Source organism: Columba livia, chromosome 17 (genome assembly GCF_036013475.1).
Source record: "Columba livia isolate bColLiv1 breed racing homer chromosome 17, bColLiv1.pat.W.v2, whole genome shotgun sequence".
NCBI lineage: Eukaryota > Metazoa > Chordata > Aves > Columbiformes > Columbidae > Columba > Columba livia.
The window spans coordinates 8,061,544-8,084,880 of NC_088618.1; the positions used below are offsets into that span (position 1 = coordinate 8,061,544).

General features: G+C 40.3%; 1 protein-coding gene across 4 annotated transcripts; it reads right to left on the bottom strand.

Moving 5' to 3' along the window:
* Positions 1–116: 116 nt before the first annotated feature.
* YPEL1 (yippee like 1) lies at positions 117–22,691 on the bottom strand. Of its 4 annotated transcripts, XM_065033085.1 has the most exons (6): positions 22,283–22,592; positions 18,282–18,564; positions 13,513–14,816; positions 7,364–7,407; positions 5,831–5,939; positions 1,609–4,570 (listed from the first exon to the last, which is right to left on the bottom strand). In XM_065033085.1, the coding sequence occupies exons 3-6, from the start codon at positions 13,570–13,572 to the stop codon at positions 4,481–4,483; spliced, it is 303 nt and encodes a 100-aa protein (XP_064889157.1). In that variant the 5' UTR covers positions 13,573–14,816; positions 18,282–18,564; positions 22,283–22,592; the 3' UTR covers positions 1,609–4,480. The 4 variants fall into 4 exon arrangements, with proteins under 4 accessions (XP_064889156.1, XP_064889157.1, XP_005515232.1 ...); XM_065033084.1 differs by lacking the exon at positions 13,513–14,816 and having other exon boundaries at positions 117–4,570; positions 22,283–22,691; XM_005515175.4 differs by lacking the exons at positions 13,513–14,816; positions 22,283–22,592 and adding an exon at positions 20,777–21,112.
* Between the last annotated feature and the right edge of the window lie 646 nt (positions 22,692–23,337).

A 23,337-nucleotide genomic window follows, 5' to 3' on the forward strand; every position in this document is an offset into this window, starting at 1 on the left:
GAAGTTTTTAAGAGCAACTAAAAGCACTGGTGTTTCTCTGTGGCTTTAAGAGAGGAAAAAAAAAGCATGAGAATCTAAATTAAGCAAGAAAAGACATCACAAAAATAACAAGTAACTCAACAAAACAATTGAAAGCTTTTATTGTGATACCTCAAGTAGATACAATATAGTGAAACAACAAATAATGTACAGTATTGCTAGGACAAAACAGCAACACAGCCATGTCACCTGTAAAAGAAAGCATTGTAAAGAGTTTAAGAAACAATGAGGCACAACTCAACCGCCATTTACGACTCATGCTTTAGGCCTTAAACCATTTGTAACAGTCCTTTTAAAAGAAACCTCTGAAGTGTCTGTTCCTTTTGCGTTGAGTGTTCGTACTGCTGGTTGGCTCAACATGAGTCTCAAGGAAATACAATGAAGTGTCCAAAAAGTTTAACAATAATTTGACAGCTTCTTCCACTCAATGTCATATCAAAGAATAGAGATGTTCGAAATTTGGTCTGCGAGACTGTAGGTCACTACTGTTGCAATCTGACTGCTGAGATGAGCGTGCAGAAAAAGCTCTACAAGCATTAGTCAAAGGGAAGCCTAAGTCCACCAAAAATGGTACACGGCATTCATGAACTCTTGCACTAACTCAATACACCAGTAAGAAATTTGGATGACCGTCTGGTTATGGGCACAGTGATGCCTACTTGCCAGAACCTCTGAGGCCAGACTTTAACTCAAAGAAATTTCATAGACTGTATTGCCTCTCCTCTCGCATGGACTGCGATGGCAAGCATGCAAGGCACACCGCTCAGATTGGCCATTGCATTGGGCCTTGCTAGTGAGAAAATAAGATGGAATTATAACAAACTTCATTAACACAGTCCGTCATTGTACAGCTTACAATGAACAAAGGAAATTAATATTCTGGCCCTTTTTACTGGCAGATGACATTGAGATTACTAAACTGCTGGGCATATAGCAAAGAGCGATTGGGTTGATGTGCCCACAATCTCTCACCAAATTCTGCAGCTTATTTCACAGCAAGTTTGCAACTTAATAGAATTTTTACAGATGGCAGCATCACCTTTTATTAATCAAAATGTACTTGGAGTAACCAGCCAAAGAATGGCTCTAGTGTTTGGAGGCAGACCCAGTCCTGGACACCACTGTTACAGCCAACCTAGACAGAGCATGTGTGGTCAGATTACTAAAGTCACATCAAATTATGATTAATTACTTTAGGACAGGCGTGGCTTTAGAGGTTCAGAGAAAAAACAACTTTCAATACATGTACATTTTTGCTAGCAAATTCCTATGCATCCCAATGAACATTTCTTCTAAGCCAGCTCATAGTCAGTTCATTTGGTCCAAGAAAGAGCCAGCAAGAAACAAAGGTTCACAAAAGCTTTTTGTTACAGTTTATAAAAAATGAAATACAAAATAAATGTTAAGACCAACAATAAAAATAACCAGTACAAGTAACAAAAGTGCTCAAGTTGGAGGGGAAGTAAACTTGCCCAGAGCAAACACATACAAACTTTAAATATAATCTTTAATATATTACAAAAATTGGTTAGAGGGAAAATGCTTTAGTAAAATTTTTTTTCAAGTAAGTTTCTTTTTCTTTCAAATGACTGCCGGAAGGTTCAGTGACCAGACTGACCTCTTCACATCAGCCAGCAGCCATTTCTATCTGGATTCTACTTTCACCAAAACCAATAACAAGAACTCTCTACATCTTTACAAGGGGAGAAAATAATCATTGATGCTGCCAAACAACACAGGAAGAAAATTCACAGATAGCCTCAATAGAGTGAGCCTCAAGAATTGTTACATGGCAGCATGAAATAGCAATTGTGTTAGTTCTACTCTTTACTCCTCCTAAGCATAAACTCTCAAAAGACCAAAACGAATATTGCTTTGTTTGGTTCTCTTAAAAGCCATAAACATCAGATATAGATCATTAACTCTTTGTGCCAGTAGTCCGAAGCTCTATGTGCTAAACACTCGATGAAGTCCCAGCCTTTGGCATCAAAGTTAATTAAGGTTTTGGTGAAAATGTCCAGTTTGAAATATAATAATGCACTGAAGAAAGAGGTTGAATTTCTAAGTAAGAACCAGACTGTGTTACAGACAGCATTAACTTACTAACAAGAGATAGCCAAACCCCCAATTTTAGAGAGAAAAATCTTCAATACTTTATATATTTCCTTTAATTTCAGCTCTCTACTGAAAAGCAGCCATTACTTGTGTCTTCAGTCCAGTGTACTGCTTCAACAAGGCTGTAGCCAGGAAATAAGCAAAGCCCAAAGAGACATGAACTTCACATCAGCGTGTTCACAAGTATCAACGTTGCAACTGGACTTTGAAGCCAACACAAACTTTTTGTTGACAGAAGTTTTAGTGCCACCTTTGTTGGCAACACACATTACAATAGAGGAAAATAACGTCCCAAGAATTCCAGGTCAAAAAGATCAAGAGACAGGCAACAGCAAAGCCCATCTCTTGCATCAACAAGATTGTTAAAAACGAGACTCTGAAGCCTGACGATGTGAACATGAACTAGTAAACATGTAAGCCACAAAATCCAGACTGAACACGACTGTACCACCTCAGGTCTCCAGACTGAAACCAACAGCTTTAACTACTTCTCCAATTCTTCTGTTTTTAGTTTCTAGGTATAGTTCACCACAACATCTTGAATGCAGTGTAGCCAGCCTGCACCACAGAGAATGCGTAAACATGGGTGAACTCTCTTCTCTCTCTGTCCATGAAGACACTGGAAAGCTGGTTTTTAAAGATTTGTATTGCCCCCACCCATTGGCATAATTTTTCAGGTATGACAAAATTTCTAAAGTGCAGCAGAGTTCAGAAAGCCTATCAGAGATTCCCAAAAACATAACAGCAGCAATAGCACCTATGACTAAATTTTGCAGGTGCAATATTAGAATTGTTATTGAGAGAAAATGATTCTGTATTGCAAGGCTTCCATATTGTTCAGTTATAGTACTTACGTAGTGTTAAAGGGTTTTTTCCAAATATTTTGTCCCCAAGCATTGAAAGGATCAAAATACAAAAGGTCTTCGGAGACTGTTTAATTTGAAAATAAAGTTAGCAAGTTTAAGTAGAGCATTTCTTTCATAGTTGCTCAGAATTTGCATGCAGATACCAGCAGCTAATATTGTGCATACACTTTCCAGAAGTTTCTCTCATTAACTCGTTCCATTTAAGAAACAGCGTGAGAACAAAAGAGAAGACAAGTTTCATACAAATTTTTCTATTAAAAAGGTACTTGGGGATGATTTAGCCAGCAAACCAAGAAACCCCTTCCCCACCCCCAAGTTTTAAAAACTATCTTGTTATTTTATGAAAAACCGAGTCAAACTTCCCTTCCCTCTTATTACCCCTCCTTTTTCTACAGGTTCTATATTAATTTTCATGTCATAGGCTCTGGCCATTTCTCACAAAAATAAATATTTGTGTTCAAAGGTAGCAGAAGCAGAATACTTCAGCAAATTTCCTTGATATCAACCTCTTTGTCCAGTGCATTAGGACTATACAGTTACATGGAACCAGCCATAAAACTTTACTGATGCACAAGTCCCTGTTACTGGCAAAGGTACAGTACCAAAATTTTTTTTTAATACACCGACTAATTTCTTTTTTTTCCAAAATAGAAGATGCATATATTTTTTTGCCTTTTTAATCTTGCAAGCTATAGTTTTATAAATTTATTATCCAGCAAACTCCTTAGGGAATATATTGGTCTTAAATGAACATATTCTATAGCATTATTGATTTTTAAATCCTTCTAAGGTATTTCGTTAAGATACCAAACCTCTAGCATAACCTTTCCTAACAAGTTGAGACCTGCTAACTTCAGTCAGTGCAACTGAAATATTTTTTAGGTGAGCACTGTACCTTTAACCAATTCACCTACAAGATGTACACAGGTTATGGTACACTCAAATTTAAAAAAAGAAATAACTACAATACTGCATCCTCTTCACTGCCAAACACATCAGAAATTGCTACATATAAAAAAGCACCCCATCCCATACATTCTTTCGGACTGCTCAGGTATAGAACTTCTACAGGACTGGAGTGTAGGTGTTTAGGCAAGAAGCATGCACAGCAGAAGGTAGCATTAAAGGCATAGGTCAGAGATAGATGCTAACCAGTAAAATCCGTTTTCAATTAGTGAACTGTTTCTCTAGTTTGAGAGAGTTTAGAAAAAGGTCATCCAAAATGTTCCAAAACAACTGTTCACACAATAATACACGTACAAAAAGAGGGAACTTACACAAGGAGAAAAGGCAAACATGGCCTGAAATAGCCACTTACACTACACTACTCATTTGTGAGGTTTCAGAGTTCAGTGATATTCCCAGGGCCACTCTAGCCAAGCTCTTCCTTTACTTTGCTTTAGTCTTTGTAAAGCATGTTCCACAGAATATTGTCCAAACAGAAGGAAAAAGGTTATAATTCACTCCCAGCCATTGTCTTTTATCATGTGGGCAAGTTCAATGATAAATTTTCCTTCTTTGTATTTCTGACTGCTCTCAAAAGCATGTTCCTGGAAAAAAGAAAAATCAAGACACCGAATTAAGCTGGGGAAATGCAGTATTTTAAACAAACTTCCATTAAAAATACAAACCAGGAGACATTCCGGCTAACATCCCATATCGGTTACACCAAATCAAGGGTGGGATGGAGGAAAGAGAGGATTAAGAGCATTGAGAAGGAAACAGGAGTAAACTTCTCATTAATGGAATGGGCAGATCCACTGCATGACAGATCTTGCTTTAGAACTCTCCATGTTCTCACTGCTTTGAGAATTTTAGCCCTTTTTTTTTTTTTTTTTTTTTAAGTTAACATTAAGAAAACGCATCACAGAATCCCAGAATGTCAGGGATTGGAAGGGACCTCGAAAGCTCATCCAGTGCAATCCCCCCATGGAGCAGGAACACCCAGATGAGGTTACACAGGAAGGTGTCCAGGTGGGTCTGAATGTCTGCAGAGAAGGAGACTCCACAACCTCCCTGGGCAGCCTGGTTCAGTGTCTGTCACCCTCACTGAGAAGAAGTTTCTTCTCAAATTTAAGTGGAACCTTTTGTGTTCCAGTTTGAAGCCATTACCCCTTGTCCTATCATTGGTTGTCACCAAGAAGAGCCTGGCTCCATCCTCATGACACTCACCCTTTATATATCTGTAAACATTAATGAGGTCACCCCTCAGTCTCCTCTTCTCCGAGCTCCAGAGCCCCAGCTCCCTCAGCCTTTCCTCACACGGGAGATGCTCCACTCCCTTCAGCATCTTTGTTGCCCTGCGCTGGACTCTCTCCAGCAGTTCCCTGTCCTGCTGGAACTGAGGGGCCCAGAACTGGACACAATATTCCAGGTGCAGTCTCACCAGGGCAGAGTAGAGGGGAAGGAGAACCTCTCTGACCTACTAACCACCCCCCTTCTAATACACGCCAGGATGCCATTGGCCTTCCTGGCCACAAGGGCCCAGTGCTGGCTCATGGTCATCCTGCTGTCCACCAGGACCCCCAGGTCCCTTTCCCCTACGCTGCTCTCTAATAGGTGTACTAGCTGTACTAGATAGCTGTACTAGCACCTCTAGCTCCTGCTTACTTTGCAGTCGAGAATGAAGTTATTATCTACTCTAACATCCCAGCAGATATAAGGAAACAAAACTACGTTAGAGTCTGATATATACAAAAGCACTACAACTAACTCACCTAACTATCAGTATAGATGCTGCTCTATGGCCTATTCAAATATCTGTGCTTCAACATATAAACATTTATTGAAGACTTAAGTATATTGCTTACATATTTCCATCCAAGAGTGGTTTTACAGTTTTCACAATAGATATCTGCTACAGCATGTAAGCCTGTCAGAAGAACTCGCTCCTCTGCTGGACCACAACCCACATTTACCCTGAAAAAGAAGGAGAAATTACTCTATGTTAACTGCACGGGAGTTTCGTTTCTTACCTGGTATCCACCTTTTCTCTGGAGGACAAGTAATAGTTAAAAGTCCCTAACTTCTACAATGCTGTAAAAGTAACTTCCTCTGTGTCACTGAGCTGAAGGACAGGAAGAAAAAATGGGGTGGTTTTTTCTTTTTTCAAGTGGCTATTCTAAAGAGCAAGCTGTCGGTGATGCCCACGTCCTCCCATGAACAAAGACAGGCTGAACAGTTAAAGTTTCAGAGAACAGAGCACTAAGCAGTAACTGGACACCTCTACAGTTTTGGGCTTTTCTTCAAAAACAATTTGAGACCTCTATAATGGAAATCTGTACCAGTAAATCAGCACCAACAGCTGAATTTAGAACCAGCTCCAAAATAGCAGCAAGGAAAAAGCCTCATAAACATTTCTTTGCTACAGATCAGCAGACTAAGCCATGATGAACAACCAGCAATATAAAAACAAAAGATCCCATGAAGTACTGCATCAAGCTGGCTTTTTCATGAATAAGAGTCTATGCAGAAAACATCAGGCAAATCTAAACAAATTTTTAGACAGTGTTATACGAGAGCAAAATTTTGCCATTTTTGCTGTTTTTATTACCAATTCTTACTATTACAGTTATACCAAAAGTCCCAAGTAACCACTGAAGGACTACATTACAAAAAGAGTTTCAAAGATCTGCAATCAAATCCTTTGCAGTTATAGTTCCATTATTCTGGTCTAAAATAGACTGAGACACTTAACTGCATTTCTTTTTCCAAAATGCTGCAACACAATAAACTGCTGAAAAAATGGGAGACAAAAATGCAATCCTGCATATTAGAAACTTAAAATACATCCATTAGCAAATTCAAAAAGCTCTATATCATGGGTAGGACGTGCCTAAAATTGCAAATATTAGGCTTGATAAGATCACAGAGACCTTTTGCCTCTAGCACATTTGCAATATTCAAGGTCATTTAAAATGTACCAAATTTGCTGGAACATTAACCTGTCAATGTACCTAACTATCACACTGGAAAATCCTTCTTTGGACTACAGCAGAGTTCTCTAAAGCAAATTTACAGTCACACAATATATTTTCATTTCTGGACCATCTCAGGATGACAACTCTTATTCAAGACAGTTATCATTACATACACAAAAGGAATTTCAAATCAACACCCTCCCCTAAACTTTCAGCTATTAGCAGAATTACTTAAAATAGAAGATAAACTAATATGTGCAGAGGGAGGTAGGTCTGTAGTAACTATTGCTGGTGAGTAAAGACAATGTTAAAAAGAACGGGGCAAAGTGCAGCTAAACTAATTCCTACTGCTTTCCACGTATGAAGCGTACAAAAAAGATTAGACTCTGTATGTATTGTGCATAACCATAACAACATACTCACACAGAGTTGAAGAGGTAGGCGCGCCCCTGGCTGCCCTGGAAGGACTGAAACAAACAAACAAACAAATTGCATTTGTTAAAACCCACAAAAAACTCCACCAAACAAAAAATTAGTTCCAGAAGGGCATGTTAGTAAGCATATAAACATAATACAAACTATTTCAAGGGAATTACTTTAAGTCACATTACATTTTTAGCAACAGTTTTAAGTATTATTTTTCTATGTAAGATGTCTATAATGCAAACATCTATAATGCAAGATAGCAATTCTCATTTTCCTGGACATCCTTCATGCTAATTAATATCTGCTTTTAACTCAAAGGGAATTATTTCCATCTCCTCTGTCCTCTCCCACTGCACCCAGCAGAAGATGCTTTATTTCAATTTAATTGCATCATTTGATGTAAGTCCGGCAAAATGCTGGACCAATCATAAAACCAGCACACTGTATTCAGGAAACGCATCTGATCAGTTTGTAAGCTCAGCTTTATTTTAATACAATTATTCTTATCAAACACCTAAGCGCAGCCATATACTTTCACATCTCTCACATTCCTGATAGACTACAGACAAAAGATGACTGTTAGACTCCATTGCCTGAATCTAAATTAATATTTTAGTTTAGAGCAGTAGGACAGTAGAAAATCGCTGATCAGCCACACTGATGGGGGTTGGTTTGGCTTGCAGAGCAGTTTCAATGCCTGTGAACTACAGCTTTGTTCTTTCTGGACCAAACTAAACCAGCAGCTCTTCCACTGTGCACTCTGCAAACGCTAAAGAAGATGTAAAGGCCTGAGCTATAAACATCCTGGCAAAACTTAACGAGCAGACCAGATCCAGCCACAGGTAAAACATCAAAACATGTATGTAAGACACATCACTGCTTTCATCTGTTGATTTGTTTCTTCTGAACTGCAGACATAGCCATTATTTCCCATTCAAACGGGATCACACTGAAATGGAGTTTTTCTTTTTTCTCTTCCATACTGAATTCCATTTTAAAAATACCTGAACAGTATTAATTTTGTCTGTGTTTCTTGGTTTTTTTTTCCCCAGAATTTCCCTTCCCTAACCTACTTTCTAAGAAAATCAACATTTTCATCTATGCTGAAGAGGCAGTACCACTTTTTTAAAGAATTCTTGCAGTTCTAGTATTGAAGATCAAAGACCAACTTCTCTGAAACCTGTGTTAGATCAACATGGAAGGTTTCTGGAAGGAAAAATCTCAACTTGAATATTTTTGACCGGTTTTAGTAGCATGAGGCATGGAACCATAGGCAAAATGACCTTTCTGCAATGGATTCTGCTTCTCATACGTATTTACTTATATAATTAGAAGTCACTTGACACCAAAATAGATCTTTTGCCAGTTTAATGATTACCAACACGAGTAATGGTTGTATCTTAACTACTTACTCAGAACAGTTTCTAAAAAAATATGTAAAAGGGAAATGTATATGAATGAACATTTTTTGATCAACATTAACCAGATTATTTACTGCAACAAGATGTTAAATCTGTGGCTGTGGATGTAGCAAGGGTGGCAGTGTAACTGGTTACATACAGCCCTTAGGTACTCATAACATCTCACCTTAAGATGAGAAGTTCTACTTAACAGTTTATAGCATTAATATTTCAGTATTATTTTGGCAACCATTTAAAATAATGACTGAATGGAGATTTTGGGGCACAGAACATACTTCTTCATCTACAGCAAAGACAAAAGGAAAGGTGCTCTGTCCATTTTTCTGGACTGCAAGTCTTATTTTTCACAAGGTGAGGAAAAAAATGCGGTACAGTGAAAACTAAAACTTCAGGTAAGAGCGACCTTGAAAGGAGAGACTCAGCTGAGTCTAGTCCAAACAGCTCTGCCAGAAAGTAATACGCACACCGCACCACCAAACCAACCGACCCACCGCTAGTTTGGTTCTCCTGAGATACTTAAGAACACATCACAAAACGGACAGAATGGTACAAACCCTACAATCTGTAGTATCTATAATAAGTGATGCTCTCTAAATTAGAGCCAGTGTCTCACAATCAATAACAAAGTAGAGAATGCTGACTGCAGATGGAGACAAAAACTATCCGTGTATACACTCTCAAAACCCACCCATTAACAAATAACTAGCCTGAGTAAACTATAAATGAACTGAGAGAAAACTTCAGTTGTGCAACCCCAAAATTTAAGAAAAAGCAAAGGAAACACTTTAAAGGTCCTTTTATTCACTAAGAAGTAAACTTAAAGTATAACTCCCTTTTTTCATGTACCTGAAATTAAGGAAAGGAACTTTCAAAGCCACAACGACCATTATTTTTGGTTAAGCTACTCTAAAAAAATCGTACATTTAAAAATTTGCAGCCATTTCTCCTCCCTGCTTTAAAAACTCTATTTAGCAAATTAGAATTCACAAATCTCTTTTCAAACTGCACCAATACTCTCTCCTACTAAATGAACCATGTGCTACTTTCTGTATTTACATGTAATTACACATGCCAGTCGCATACAAATTATTGTGGGGCGGGGGGGGTTGTCTGGTGCTACACAATCACTTTTAAAACTGCTTATATACCATACTTGAAGTTTCCCAGCTGGCTGGGAAAGAAAAAGGCTACAAAACAAATCAACAGGCAAGAGACCTTTTGGACTACTTTATGCAATTATTTCTGCCAAGTTTATGTTTAGTCTTGACTTAATACCACCTAATAAAAGCTCTCCTTTGACCCTGCATTTCTCAAAATTAAGCAGAGGGCAGTAACAGGATGCCAGGAATAGCAGAAAAAGGAGCCCTTCCCCTCTCTTGTTTCATAAGCTGAAAAAAGTTCTAGCCAAATGAAATACAAACCACAGGTTGGAAAGTACTGCTTTAGTTTTTCTTTATTCCTGATGTATTTTTAAATATGACTTTTCTTGCACCTTTCGTGGTTGTTTTATCCCTGTAATCTCCTAGGGTTTTTTCCCCTCAGAAACAGCTACTTTCATTACCTTCCAATTTTTGGAATTATCAGGGTAGAGCAGAGGGAAAAGCAACACAAACCAGAACCTTTTCCTGGGAGAGTGGGCTTAGAAAGAAAAATCTGTTCAAACACACCCCGCCATGAAAAGCTCCTCCATTCCCCCCTTCCCTAGCTGCTTCTTCGCAGAGTTTGGCTGATTCATCTTTCTCGCCTACATACATGTTTAGAGGCTAAACATTGTATTTACATGTTATAGAACAACTGTTTCTTAGTCCAGCTGGGAAAAACGAGTTCCTCCATGTTTACATCACTCACACATAACTTCAACCTGTGGCAACTTGTGCTACTGTGTTCTGGAATACAGAATCTGGGTCTAGGCAACTCCGGTTTTCCTTTAGAACAAGCGTCAAACCACAACATCCATGTGCCACTGAGCTTTTAATGGTCTGCAATCCATCCATGTGGAACTATTATAGCTGACTGAAGTAAAAGTACTATAAAGATACCAGTTTTTACATTCCCATGCCTTTTTTCTTATTAATTTCTCAACTTGTTAGAGCTTCGCAGTTATAGTTTCTTATTCATATGAATAACTGAGGACATTCCTTTCCCCAGAAAAACTATTTGAACAACACAAAAACATGCACATCTGATTTACATGTAGAGTCCACCTACTAACAGGTGTAAGAAAGATTCATTATCAGAGCTCTACTTCCTGATGCATCCTATTACTAGAAATAAAAAGGGGACAACTCATTTTGGCACCCGAGCTGCTTGCTAAGCTTGTAACTTGGCTATAAACTGAGTTATTTTGCATAACCAGAATAAAAATTACTACTGAACAAACATTTGGTTTTTTACCGGCAAGAAGTTTCTCACACTCTGCACTGTATGATTTAGTTATACTGATATGAATTTTAAGAGGCTGACAGGTTAAACACCTTGTGTGTCAGCTCCTCAAAGGAAGAGAATATTTTAAGTGGCAGCGTCAAGGACAAACAGGCATAACTGTTCAAACCAGTCTCCAGACAAACGGCTCTTCTGAAGAGTAAACATCAGCTATGCAAACGCAAACTTTTACTTTGCAAGGTTTGTTCGGCACGTCCAAGATTGCTAGCGCTATACAGCAATCACAACCAAAGCAGAACATTCCATTAGAACTGCGTCTTAAATATGCGTCCCGCCCAGTACAGAGGGATTAGAAGAAAGTGGCGAATGTGACCAACTGTCATCCACAACTCACATCAACCATGATTTTTACTTCGAAGCTGGGTTCAACTAAGATTCACAGTTAAAACAAACTTGCTTTAAGTCTGCTTTTTCATGGTCCTCAATTATTAATATTGCAGTGATTTATTACTTTTTCCCTAGAAAATCCACATCTTTGACTAGTTGTCCAATTCTACAGGAAGATCTACAAGATCCATAACTTTGTGTTTCAGCACAGCCTGAAGTACATGATTGGGAACTATACTAAGGTCGACTGCAACAATACTTTGGTGTTATGATCTCTTCAAGCCACCTGACAGACCTCTGTCAGCAATACATTTTGTATTGAAGAAACTCTATAAACGTTTCACTTATACACCAATACACATCTGCAGAATTAGATATCACCTGTGCTTTTAAGTTAAACGCATCATTACCTCTAACACCAGGATTAACTGTTTTACCGAGGAGAAAAGGAAGTATCAGTTAAGCAGAACATGTATCAACTGCCCTAAGGCATACCTAAGGGCATGGGTAGGGAAGCTACCAAAAAGCTTATGTAATTAATTATTCCCCACAGCCGGGATTAGATTGTGCGGCTAGGGATCATGCAGCACAGAAAACATCCAGCGAAACTGGCATCTTCTCATGTATTAAAGGTATTGCAGGCATTATAAGCAAGTCAAAATTGCATTAACACTACGTTCCTTAAGCACAGCTTGCAAGCTACTCATAACATGGAAAAATAAAGAATGGACATTAAAGAAGGCTAAAGGGGTTTTGTTTTGTTTTGTTTTGTTTTCTTCAGTTTCCTTCAATTTGCCACAGTTCACTTCACAGGCCAAGACAGATGAACTTTAATTAGTATTCTGAACAAATACTCAATTCAAAGAAATATTACTCAGAAATTCAGAAGACAGTATTCTTAGGGGTAGCATTTTTAAGGTAAACCAGAAATACATATGTAAGGGCTCTAATGTCTGAAATTACCCTCTCAGTAAGATGCACCAGGGACTGTAAGAATATCCTGTGACTTCAAGATTTGCGAAATAAATTCAGAAAACTGAATTCAACATAAGCTACAGACAAATAAAATTATCAGAGAAAAAATTATTTGTACCAGTTGGTATTTCTGTCAGATCAAACTCCGTAATACTGCAGACAACTAGATATAATGTTGCTCAGCTCCTTTCTAGGCAAGTTCAAGATGACTCCTTAACATGTATTAATTTTTTTGAAGTACATTTTCATTCAGTTATTTACTTATTTTTAAAAAGGAAGTTATAACGTTCAATATGTAGAGAATAACCTTAAAATATTACACCCTCAAAACTGCAAATCCTTCCTGAAGTGAAAACTTTGTCCGGCAGGACAAGTTATCTTGACTTATACATCATCTATTTCAGAAATAACTATGTCAAAATACCCATAGAGAAGAACACTTCCTTTGCACACATTGCAGCTCCTTTACGCCTTCAAATCTGTTCTTGGATATTTTCTGGAGATTGCTTCTCTTCCAAAAACTAGATTCTTCCCCCAAGAGAAAAAAACAGAACCCAAAAAACTAGAAGCCTCTTCAAGAAAATAATCACCAGAATATTTATAAAGTTAGGCCCATTCTCAATATTTTCAGCATTGAACAAAAATGGCCTTCAAGCATACAACAGGCCCATCTGTCTTTACAAGTACTCTTATATCATAAGCAAAGGAGATTATCAAATTGAATCAAGCTAAGAACAGCACATTTACTTACAGATAATAAAACCTTAAAAAAACCCTCTTGAACTCATCAGTTAAACAGCAGAGGACAAAAACACAGATTGCTTAGCAAGGCTAAAAATATTTTGGCATCTATTTAAGCTGAAGACTTTCCCTTCTCATCAATGATAAAACAGCAGACATACTGAATGCCTTGGAGAACTAAATTTAACCATGAGGTGCGAGGATTTCCCAGTGAGGTCAATGACAGTTATGTATATGTACCTTTATGCAGAGTGTGTTCTTGAAAATATTGACACATCTAGTCTTGTTCTGTGACTTCATATGACTTTTTCCCCCTCTGGTCAGATATGCTTTGCAATGAATGAGACAGAAGAAAGTGACAGTATTTATACAGGCATCTAAACAAAATAATCCAGATTTTCTTCCAACCCCAGCATTAAGGCACTTTGTAAGATGATTTAGAAGACTTTCAAGCAGCCAACCTTGAGTAACAGAGCATTATCCTTTGCAATACATCCACGAGGCTTCAAAAATTCTATTAGGTATTTGTATTTCTTTGTAATTTGTTGGACCTTGACTGAATTGCTAAACAATTACTGGAACTCAGTGGGTACAAGCCATTCTCAAGTGCTTTAAAACTTAGGTTCTTCACATAACATATGCCTCCTATAACATTAACTACTGCTAATAATCACTGCACATTCGCTACCATGTACAAACAAACCAGAAGAAAGCTCTTTCAGTTAAGCCTTTCACAAAACTCATTTTAGAACGCTATAAGAGCGGCATACATATAATATTTTGTATAGGCCACACAAGTGGCAACCTCCATTGGACTTCAAAGAGTCTTGTAGAGGTTTTCCCTTCAAACTCAATTACATCAATTATTTAAATTGTTGGGATTATTAACATATACTGTTTGGTTGCTTTTTATGTGCTATTTGAACATTTTAAATCAAACAAGTGCCTCCTGTGGCATTAACTTTTTGCCTTGCTCTTTGTTAAGGCCTCTGGTTACTTACTGGTAGAAGTTACTTCTCTGCCTGTACTCATAGCAGGATATTATTCTAAAAATACTTATTTGCTTCTTTAAAAAAGTAAAAAAGCTGTGGGTTCTTTCCCTGTCCTCTGAACATCCCCCAGCACAGTGAAAACTGGTATAGTCCAATAGTTCTTCTTAACGTTTAACATTCACTTTGAAGGCTTCACCAAAGAAACAGAACAAACAGTACTTGTAGACTTGTTAACACTGGAGATCAGTAGTGCCTAAGAGCTACCTACCACCACTCCAAAATTACACTTATTTCAATTAAAAGTCATCTACAGTTTGGTATTTCTTCTATTGTGCATCCTTCAAATGAGTGTTTTCCCCAAATGACTGGGATTATAAATTATTATGGCAACTGTTCATAGACATGCACATGTGTTCAGCTCTACAGACTGTCAGCATCTCTACTTCTGATGACTTCCCAGTTTGGGACTCTTGTTCTCAACCTTCTTCCCATTCCTCTTTCCCATTCCATTCAAGCCTTCTTCCCATTCCTCCTCTTTCCACAAGCTCCTCCCTAGACACAAGAAACACAAGGTTGTAGAGTGAAAATATCAAGAAACATATGCTCTAATCACTAAGCAGATCTCAACACAAGGCAACATGTTGAGTCCTCTCATAGTTGCAGAAAAAAATGAAAACTACAGATAATGATGAATTCACTTGTGCAGGTAGCACATTTTTATACTCTTATTAGTCTGCATTCTTATTTCTAAGCCACTGCCATGACTCTTGGTTGCCAATTTATCACCAGCAAGAGCACAAGGAAAAAAAAGAGCTTGATGATTAATTCTAAGGGAAGAAAGAGATCCTGCTGCTCAAACAGAACAGAAATAAAATGAGAAGGTGATTCGTGTGCACTGCCATCCTTGTCAGATAATTAGCATCAACAGTTGTCAAAAGCAGAACAACTGCAAATCCGTATTGAAGTCTGGTATTCTGAGGACCAGAATCAAAGGGATGATTGACAGAAATACGCAGCACTCTTCGCTTTTCCCTGACAGAGAAATGTTTAAGAGAAACGCCACTCATTTCACAGCATTCAAAGTTGGAAGCATTATGGTGTCAGGTATAACAAATGCTTATACCTCAAAGCACATCAGAAAGGAAGTGTAGCTGCTTTAAATTAAGAGTGCACCATATACTTTGGCTCTTTTTTCCCTGACCACACAGAAGAAGAAAGCAACAATCACCATGCATCCAGGAAATGTGGGGTGGGGAGAAGACCCAAATTAAACAGTTACAGCTAAATGCTTTGCCTTTACCTGCTGTGGAGTGTTTGTAGCACTAGGGTTGTGGAGTGATATTGTATAGCAAGCATTTGGAAAAAAAGTGAAACAATCTGTAACCAAAAAATCATATTTAGTGTTACCCAGAGCTTAGCTTTTAACTAGGCCCTCAAAGTGAGGCATGGAAGAGGGAGGAAATCGGGTTCAACAGTCCAATTCTCTGCTCCATCAATAAACCCAAACCAGCACAACAACGGCACTATTCTTAGTTAACTTTAGACTATATAGAATCAACTTGCTACACTTGGGGTTATTTAAGTATTTTTGCTGCAGCTAGGTATAGGAACTGGGAACATAGATATTGTTAATATAAATCAAAACTCTCATTTCATTGCATGCTATGTGCAATGAAAGCGCTTTAAGAGAACTTCAGAAAAAAGGTTCACATACACTAATCTGTTAGTTCTTTCATGGTTCTGTCTACACATGGTCTAGGATTTCTTCAGTTTTTATTTTCCAGCTTAACCTATGTTTCCATTTAAAATAAATCAAATCTTATTTCCTCGCACCACTCCCCAGGACAGCACTAGTTATTCGTGTATCTAAGTACTTCTCCAACGTTAGAAAAATACACAAGCTAAGCTTAAAGGACGATGAGGTTGCTAAAGCTATGATCCAAATACAACAGATGAGAAATTTCTTTTTATTTTTATAAAGATACAGAAAGACACACTTCACATTTAAATTTATTTCTCATTATCACACAGATATAGGCAATAAAATACGGTCAAATCTTAAGTTGACAGAATATGGATCAGCTGTCAAATAAGCATATGGTCAACCTGCAGGCAGAGAAATGTTTTAAGCTGTCTTCGCTGAAAATTATGGAAGCCAGAAAAAGCAAAATCCATATCTAACACTTTTCCCAACACCATTAGGAACAACTTAGCGTATTCCTCTTTACTAGATAGATTTTTTTAAAATAGTTCTCTATGTTGTTTGAAAATTTGACTTTTTCATGTTTGAAATGAATTTATTAAGCTGTAATATGAACATGTGATTTGCTTAAGAGCATTCAAAAATATTCTACTGACCAAAACTCCTGAGACCTTGGAGAACAACTGGCTCATGCGATAACTGGCAGTTTATTTGACATGCAAAAATCTAAATCCACTAAAAGTTTGCTATTAGGTACGTGTGCTTGGATTGTGTTTTCTTGATGAATTTATACATCTCAAGTTTCTCTCTTCCTGTAGGCATCTACAACCTGAAGCTCAGGAAAGATTAACCTCTCCCACTAGTTTTCAGCCCAGAACATGTAGTGAATAATGAAGCTATTATTGCTTGTAAATTAGAATCCACTGTTGCCAGAAAGACCCCTTATATTCAAATAAAATCAACGTGGAAATAAATGAAATTCAAATGCATTCACATTGTTTGAATATTTCTCTTATTTTTCCTCAAAACAAAATAAGATCAATCACTATAAAGAAAGTGAGGAACTTTTTTCAGGTTAATACAAGTAAAACAAGTCCTCCTTAATTTCTTGACATCATTTTACATATGTAGCTAGCTTACTGTTTCACATTTGCAGTTCCATGCCTCATGTACCAAGTTGAGGAAAATAATTGTTTACAGGAAAAGACTGAAGGCAGAGCAGAAGTAAGCAAGCAAGCAATAAGTAACACTGCCAAGAACTGTTACAAATTTTACTATTTGAATTTAAAAAGTTGTCTTGAGACCTAAACAAAGATCAAAAATATTAATAACACAGGAAAAGCAGTATAGGGAAGACCCATTATTCCCTGATAACCCTTTAAAGGATAATCAAGCAGTTATGCTTTCTCCTCACGCAAACAAAACCTCAATTCAGAAGTAGCAGCATTCTCAACACCCCTCATCTCTTCAGCACTCAAAACGAGCATCACCTGAGAGCTGCCAAACACAGGAACAGGCAAGAGCAACAGATAAAGTCAGTTTAAAATGGTTTGCCACTAAAAAGTTTATTTGACAAAACAGTTATATAGAAAGCAATCTGTATTAAGAGGTTTGAAAAGCAACTGTTTTCTCCAGGATGCCATTAAGATCAAGTCTGTCAGTAGCTTATTTGAAGCAAGGAATGAACCAGTCTGTCAAGTATTTATGCCAAACTTAAAGTTTTCCTAAGTATTTCATACATCACAAATCTTGGTTTCTTCCAGCAACAGGTAAGAAGGACAGGCCTCGCCTGTTTCAAGGATCCACACATCCTCTAAGGTTTAGGCAGTCCAACTACTTTGAACATCTCTGGTTAATCACATTCCTCAGAAACTGGTATACAGCAGAAGTAAATGTGTTCACAGCAGTGGAATGTTCTGGAAACAGTTTTGCGACCTTCAGCCAAATAGAGTAAAAAACAATCTTTATCTGGAATAACCATGCCCAGAGTAACCCCTACCCAGATATCCATGCTTTCTTCTGATAATTTTCTTAGCAGACTTCTCAGATATGACTGCTCATAAATACTACCTACCTGACAGTAGTCAGAGATTGTTAATATAGGGAATATATTAGATAAGCCTTTACATCACATTCAGAAGTTTCCAGAATATATCCAGTCCTCAGTACACAACATGTATGACCCAAGAGTGAACTCAGGGAAGATACTCTGAAGTATGCATCAGTTTGCATCCCTAATCTACTGGGAGCAATGACACAGTGATAACCATTTTGGTTAAGAAATAATTCATGAGGTCTCTAAACAAACCACTTGCCTTGGAGATCAATTCATCATGATTGGCTAGATGGGCTCTGCAGTGGATACAGCTGTAGGTTCGATGACAGTTTGGCAGGTAAGCCTGGAACGTTTTTGACTTTGTCATTTTTACCATCTCTGCTGGTGGCTCCTCACTCAGCTCAGGGCTGGCACTTGAAGAATTACAACTTTGCTGAACTCGCTGACAAAAGAAACACTGGAATATGCAAGCAAAAGCCGTTGTTGTTCTGGAGTGTGTGTGGCACTTTCCACACAAATGACAGAAGAGAAACAGTCACAACCTGCAGGTGAAAAGAGCAGAATGATTAGCAGCATACAACAAGGCCAGAATAAACTTGTTATCCAATAATTCTAGAGACAAAGCAAAGTGTTATTTAGAGCAAATGCCTGGTTATACTACAGGCTCTTTTTTCTATGAAGCTGCTCAATTCAAGTTCCATTCAACATAGTAACAAGCAGTTCTGTCCTGCTAGTGGAATCTACTCCAACGCATGTCTAATGAAGGAAGAGATTCAAACAGTGTTTCATGAAACACTAGAGCATTTTCTACAATATACCAGGTATGTTCTTTAGGACATCCATGCAGCAAAAATACAGGAGATTAGAGAAACTTAATTGTCTCTGAAGTTCCAGTGGTTGGTTCCAATATAGCAAGTGACAAGACATCTTGGAAAATAGTTGCTATATCCAACAATAAACACACATCAGATATCTGCACTTGGGCTTTCAGCAAAAATCTTGCTGTATTGCATCTAGCTTTAAGTCAAATATCAAGCAAGATGCCACTACCCTATTGAGGGATCCAGACCTCCTCTTTTAAGCTCAGCAGAATTATGCCTTTAGGCAAAGACCTTTTTGACTAGTGTCCTGACCAAAACTAATTAGAGACTTCTGTATTCTACCAGAACAGTCTTAACAGATGCTACTACCAAAATCACAGTCACTAATAAAAGGTAAATTCTACACAATTAATACCCAGTTGCATTCTTAATTCTCTGAGTCCCTTTAAGAGACATTATATGCATAAACTGAGAAGGCTGGATCTTCCTGCTAAGCAAGCCTTTTTCAGATTTTGCCTGAAAATTACAGATTCTAAATATTCATAACATCTACTCATCTGTCAAAGGTCAACAGCTACCACTATATGTGGCAAGTTAATGTGCAATCCAGACACGAACACTGCAGAGTCACTGATGTCATCAGCTATCAGCTGACTGACACAGTAGGTCCACAGCACAAACACAGAAACGAGAGCCAATATAAAGAATTTATAGTATCTTGATCCAGCTATTAAAACGAGCATGCAAAACACTTATCACAATTGTAAACTGTGCTCCAGGTAGCAGTTAACCACTCTTCTAGCAACAGAGTACTAGCAATAGCAGTAGAGATAATGAAAGCTACAAAAATTAAAGACAGTTTATAGGAAGCATTAACTGTGCTTCAAAAGTACTCTTGAAAAAAGTGAACTATACTGCAGGCCTAGCACAATCTTTTTTATATCTTAGGCTTATGATAGCAGCAGGAGAAAAGACTAAAGAACTACTGAGGGAATTACTATAAGAAAGTTTCTTATACAAAGAATTGCAGAGGCAGAGATAAGCCACAAACAAGACATGAAGCAGAACATATACAAACCAAAAAATAAAGCAACAATGGGAACAAGCTGCCATCCAAAGCACATTATCTACACATCACAGTGACTAAGCTTTTGTTAGTCACTGAAAAGGAAAATAGATTTGATAAGGGATACATTAATATATTTGAAGTATTAATCCGTTTAGTAGGAAGAACTGAACTTCATTAATGCAGTCATTTGAACAAGTATTATATATGTATTGTACCAAGATAATTTAATTATATAATGGAAGATTGATTACTGTGTTTGAAAGAAAGTATTGCTTTTGTAGAACACTTAGATATTAAGCCACATTTATTAGAGGCAACAGATTGTACGAGAAAGATGACATAAGAAATACAATCCTGGAAGTTAAAAGGAAGTTCCCTTGAAATTTCCAGCTTGAACTCTTAATGTTAGAAATATACAGATCCTGCTTCCATTCACAGAAATAGCAAAAAAAACACAAGAGGGTTTCAGAACGAAAGGTGCCACAAGCAAAGATGTTTTGACTTTGGATTAGACCCTCTCCATCAGTAACTGAAACATGAGTTCACTGCTTGCAAAAGTTCAGCAAGTTGAACATAAGAGGAAAATAATTTTCTTCACAGTATTTTTAACTCATATTTCTAATGGCAATCTGGACTCTTTCAGACTCAATATACTGAGTCTTTCAACTACACAAATTAAAGAATTCCAAAGCTCTTCTGATAAAACTGTATTTGATATTGCTGTCTTCAAGTAAAAGGCAATCCTAAGTGTTTAATACAGAGTGTAAGAACAGTGGGATGTTAAGGCAAAGTTGGGATATTAAATGCAAGTTCAAAACTTAAATAATTTCTTAGCATGTTCTAGTAACGATTAATAAATCCAACCTTGCTTCACTCTGATAGCTACGAGCAGCATCAAGTTCCACAGCTGCTGTTCAGCATTCTGTGGAAAGCAGTGCAAAAACCTGAGGCAACCATTTCTTTCTTATTCTTGGACAACAGCACAGTCTGTGCTTTGATCATGCACATGACAGGTTTCCTGAAGATCTAAGGAATTCGAAAGAAAATGCAATATTAAGTGCAAAATGAAGCGCGGAGACTGCCGTCTAGCCATTTCTACATGGCTGTCCAGACTATGTTTCGGGTGACTTGTCCCTGTCCCTACCAGTCTAGAACCAACGGGGGGATGAATCATTATTGACCAGCCCCGTCCCGCCGCCCGCACTTCGCCCCCCGAGAGACAGCGCGGGCCCGGCGCCCCGCCCTGTGACGTCACCGGGGAGGGACACTGGACGACCAATGGGGCGGAGGGGCGGCCCCGCCCCGCGCGGCTCCCGGATGTGTAAACAAACACCGCGATAAGCGTGGCGGGGGGGCGGCCTTGGGCAGGGGGCGGTGAGAGTAGCTCCGCTCAATGAGCCGGGCACCGGCAAGGCAGACACGGAAAGCGGCGATCCTGCCTGCGTGGGGATTGTCACAGCGCTGCTTGGAACCACACGCGCGTATGGGGAAATAAGATGTGTGAGCAATTAGCGTCTCCGTCATTCTGTCCGGGCTCAAAAAAAACAAGAGGCGTGACAAAATAAACTTAAGAGTCTTTGACCGGCCCCGCAAAGCCGGACAAAGCCCACGCACACACTCTCGGTAAGCTGCGATTTGATTACTCCATCGAGAAAAATCTCAAAGATATGATATACAGGCGCCTCATTTTCGCTTTCGATACCGAGAAATAACAGGAATAAAAGATGCGATTAGAAAGTTACCGGCAGAGCCAGACCTCGGTTTCCCTGCCGGGAGGGAGCAGCTGCTCCATGCGTGTTTAAGCCTTTTCCTCCCTCCCACCGGAGCACAAAGCCGCGGCGGCGGGTGACGCCGTTGCCTTTTCTCTCCCACTCGCAGCGATCCCCGCAGGACAACGGCTCGTTTCCCCCAGAGCGCGGGCACGCAGCCCGGGGACAGCCGTGCACAGCCACCCTAACACGGACCAGCTCCCTGCCAGCCGCCGGACTCCGAGCAGGGACCCGCTGCACCGCTCCCGGGGCCCTCGCAGGGCGGGAGGGAGCGACGGGGAAACCCCACCGGACCGCTGCCCGCCGAGCTCAGCCTTACCCCCCCTCCAATTATGTAAACCATCACCACCCACCCTATAACGAGGAGGCTACATGCAGGCAGGCAGCGCTGCCGTCATTTCCAGGCGCTATAAATAGCGCCCGAGCCCTCCTCCCGCCAGCAAAGTTGCCTTGGTGGCCCCCCGCCCCGCGCGCACAGGAAGCCACGGCCCCCGCGGCCGGGGGTGCAACACGGGGCTCCTTTCGGAACTGCCTGCCCGTTCCCCCCAAAAAAATTCCCAACTGGGTGAGGGGCCGGCTGGCCGCACGCTCCGGTACTCACCGCTGCGCCGTGCCGGCTCCGCTCCCCAGCCCGGACTCCGAGCAGCAGCGCGCTCCCGGGCCCCTCTCCCTCGGCGGACAAGGGCAGGAGGAGAAGCGGGACCCCCGATCCTCACGCGGCGGCCGGCAAGGGCTCAGCGCCGGGCCCTCACCGAAAAACAAAGGGGGGCGGGGGGAGCGGCTTCCTTCGCCTCGAAGGTGCCTTCTCGGCGGCAGCCGGGGGTCATAAGCGGGAGCTGGGCGCGCGTCTCCTGCCCTGAGGGCCGAGAGGCGGCCGAGGCATCCTGCCGCTCCCGCCCGCCGCCGCCTTTGTTTTGTTTTCCCCCGGCCCGGGGGTGCTGCGGCCGTTAAACCCGCTCCCACCGCCGCCGGCAGCCAATCACGGCGCGCGCGCGCGCGCCCTCGCGCTCGCCCCGCCCCCTTGGGAGCGGGAGAAGGAACAGAAGCGGCGGCCGCTGCGGGGGGCGCGCGCGAGCTGGGGGGCGCGCGGCGCTCCGCCCACACGCCCCGCTCGGCCTTGTGGAGAAAGGGGCGGGGCGAGCTCGCGGCTTGGCTCCACCCCCTGTCGCTCCGCCCCCTTTCGCTCCCCCTCCCCGCGGGCCGTTGTGCGCGAGGCAGGGGGGCGCGTGTTCGTGTGCGCGTGGAGAGAGCGCCCCCTCAGTCCCCGCTTCCCCTGCCTGGGCGCGCGGCGGTGCGAGGCGGGAAGCGCGCGCTGAGGGCTGTCGCCCGCCCGGGCTGCGCTGAGGAGAAAGAACTGAGGAGGAAAGAAAGAGCTGAGGAGAAAAGAGCTGAGGAGAAAAGCTGCCCGGGGCGGGGAGCGAAACCAACACGAGGTAAATTCTCAGCCGGAGCAGCCCTCTCGGTCATGGTTTCATCCCTGAGTATTTTCAGAAGGGTTTCCATGCGAAGGCACTGTAATAAGCAAGCTCAGGCTTTTTTTTTTTTTTTTTTTCCCCTCACAGGAGAGTATTTGTTTTCCATGTTTCTGCTAAAAGTAGGTAAAACTCTGGAAGATCACACAAGTGTGTTAGAAGTTCACTGCTGCAGAAAAAACAT